General features: G+C 52.3%; 1 protein-coding gene across 1 annotated transcript in view; it reads right to left on the reverse strand.

Moving 5' to 3' along the window:
• Nucleotides 1-1,101, reverse strand: part of ATP13A2 (ATPase 13A2) — a 37,057-nt gene that overhangs the window by 5,169 nt on the left and 30,787 nt on the right. Inside the window, 1 exon segment of the mRNA XM_018574236.1 lies at nucleotides 894-1,037. Within this exon segment, the coding sequence (XP_018429738.1) occupies nucleotides 894-1,037 (144 nt within the window).

Consider the following 1,101-nt stretch of genomic DNA (forward strand, 5'->3'; position numbering starts at 1 on the left):
CAGATGAAATGGCGCTCCTATGGGCAGGAAGAGGGACGCCAGATGAAATGGCGCTCCTATGGGCAGGAAGAGGGTTGTCAGATGAAATGGCGCTCCTATGGGCAGGAAGAGGGATGCCAGATGAAATGGCGCTCCTATGGGCAGGAAGAGGGATGCCAGATGAAATGGCGCTTCTATGGGCAGGAAGAGGGATGTCAGATGAAATGGCGCTCCGATGGGCAGGAAGAGGGTTGTCAGATGAAATGGCGCTCCTATGGGCAGGAAGAGGGACGCCAGATGAAATGGTGCTCCTATGGGCAGGAAGAGGGATGTCAGATGAAATGGCGCTCCTATGGGCAGGAAGGGGGACGCCAGATGAAATGGTGCTCCTATGGGCAGGAAGGGAGACGCCAGATGAAATGGTGCTCCTATGGGCAGGAAGAGGGACGCCAGATGAAATGGTGCTCCTATGGGCAGGAAGAGGGATGTCAGATGAAATGGCGCTCCTATGGGCAGGAAGAGGGACGCCAGATGAAATGGTGCTCCTATGGGCAGGAAGAGGGATGTCAGATGAAATGGCGCTCCTATGGGCGGGAAGAGGGATGTCAGATGAAATGGCGCTCCTATGGGCGGGAAGAGGGATGTCAGATGAAATGGCGCTCCTATGGGCAGGAAGTGGGACGCCACTTTGTACACTTGCTCCACCCATATGTCGCGGCTGCAATGTGGTGAGGGGGAGGGACTAAGCAGGAAAGGGGAGGGGCTTTGCATCATTATCAGTATATAGCAATGTAGTCAATACACTACAGATCCCAAGAGCGGGGGAGGGTAAATACATGACACTGTGTAATAAAAGGGATACAAAAATATCTCAACATTTATACTTATTAAAAAAACAAAAGTTGCGGCCGAACCTGGTGACAGCCTGCGCCTCTTCAAATGTTCTGGCGGACGGCAGAGTTTTATACGCAAAGCCCAGAACCCGGTACCCGTCCCGAGTGTACTGACGCAGCATCGTGGAGAAATCGGCCGGTACTGCAAGGAACAAAAACAAATCTCTGAATTGTTACATTGTTATCATACAGAGATATTCTCATTACCCCCCCCCCCACAAACACCCCT

Source organism: Nanorana parkeri, unplaced genomic scaffold (genome assembly GCF_000935625.1).
Source record: "Nanorana parkeri isolate BGI_ZX_2015 unplaced genomic scaffold, ASM93562v1 scaffold2832, whole genome shotgun sequence".
Classification (NCBI taxonomy): domain Eukaryota; kingdom Metazoa; phylum Chordata; class Amphibia; order Anura; family Dicroglossidae; genus Nanorana; species Nanorana parkeri.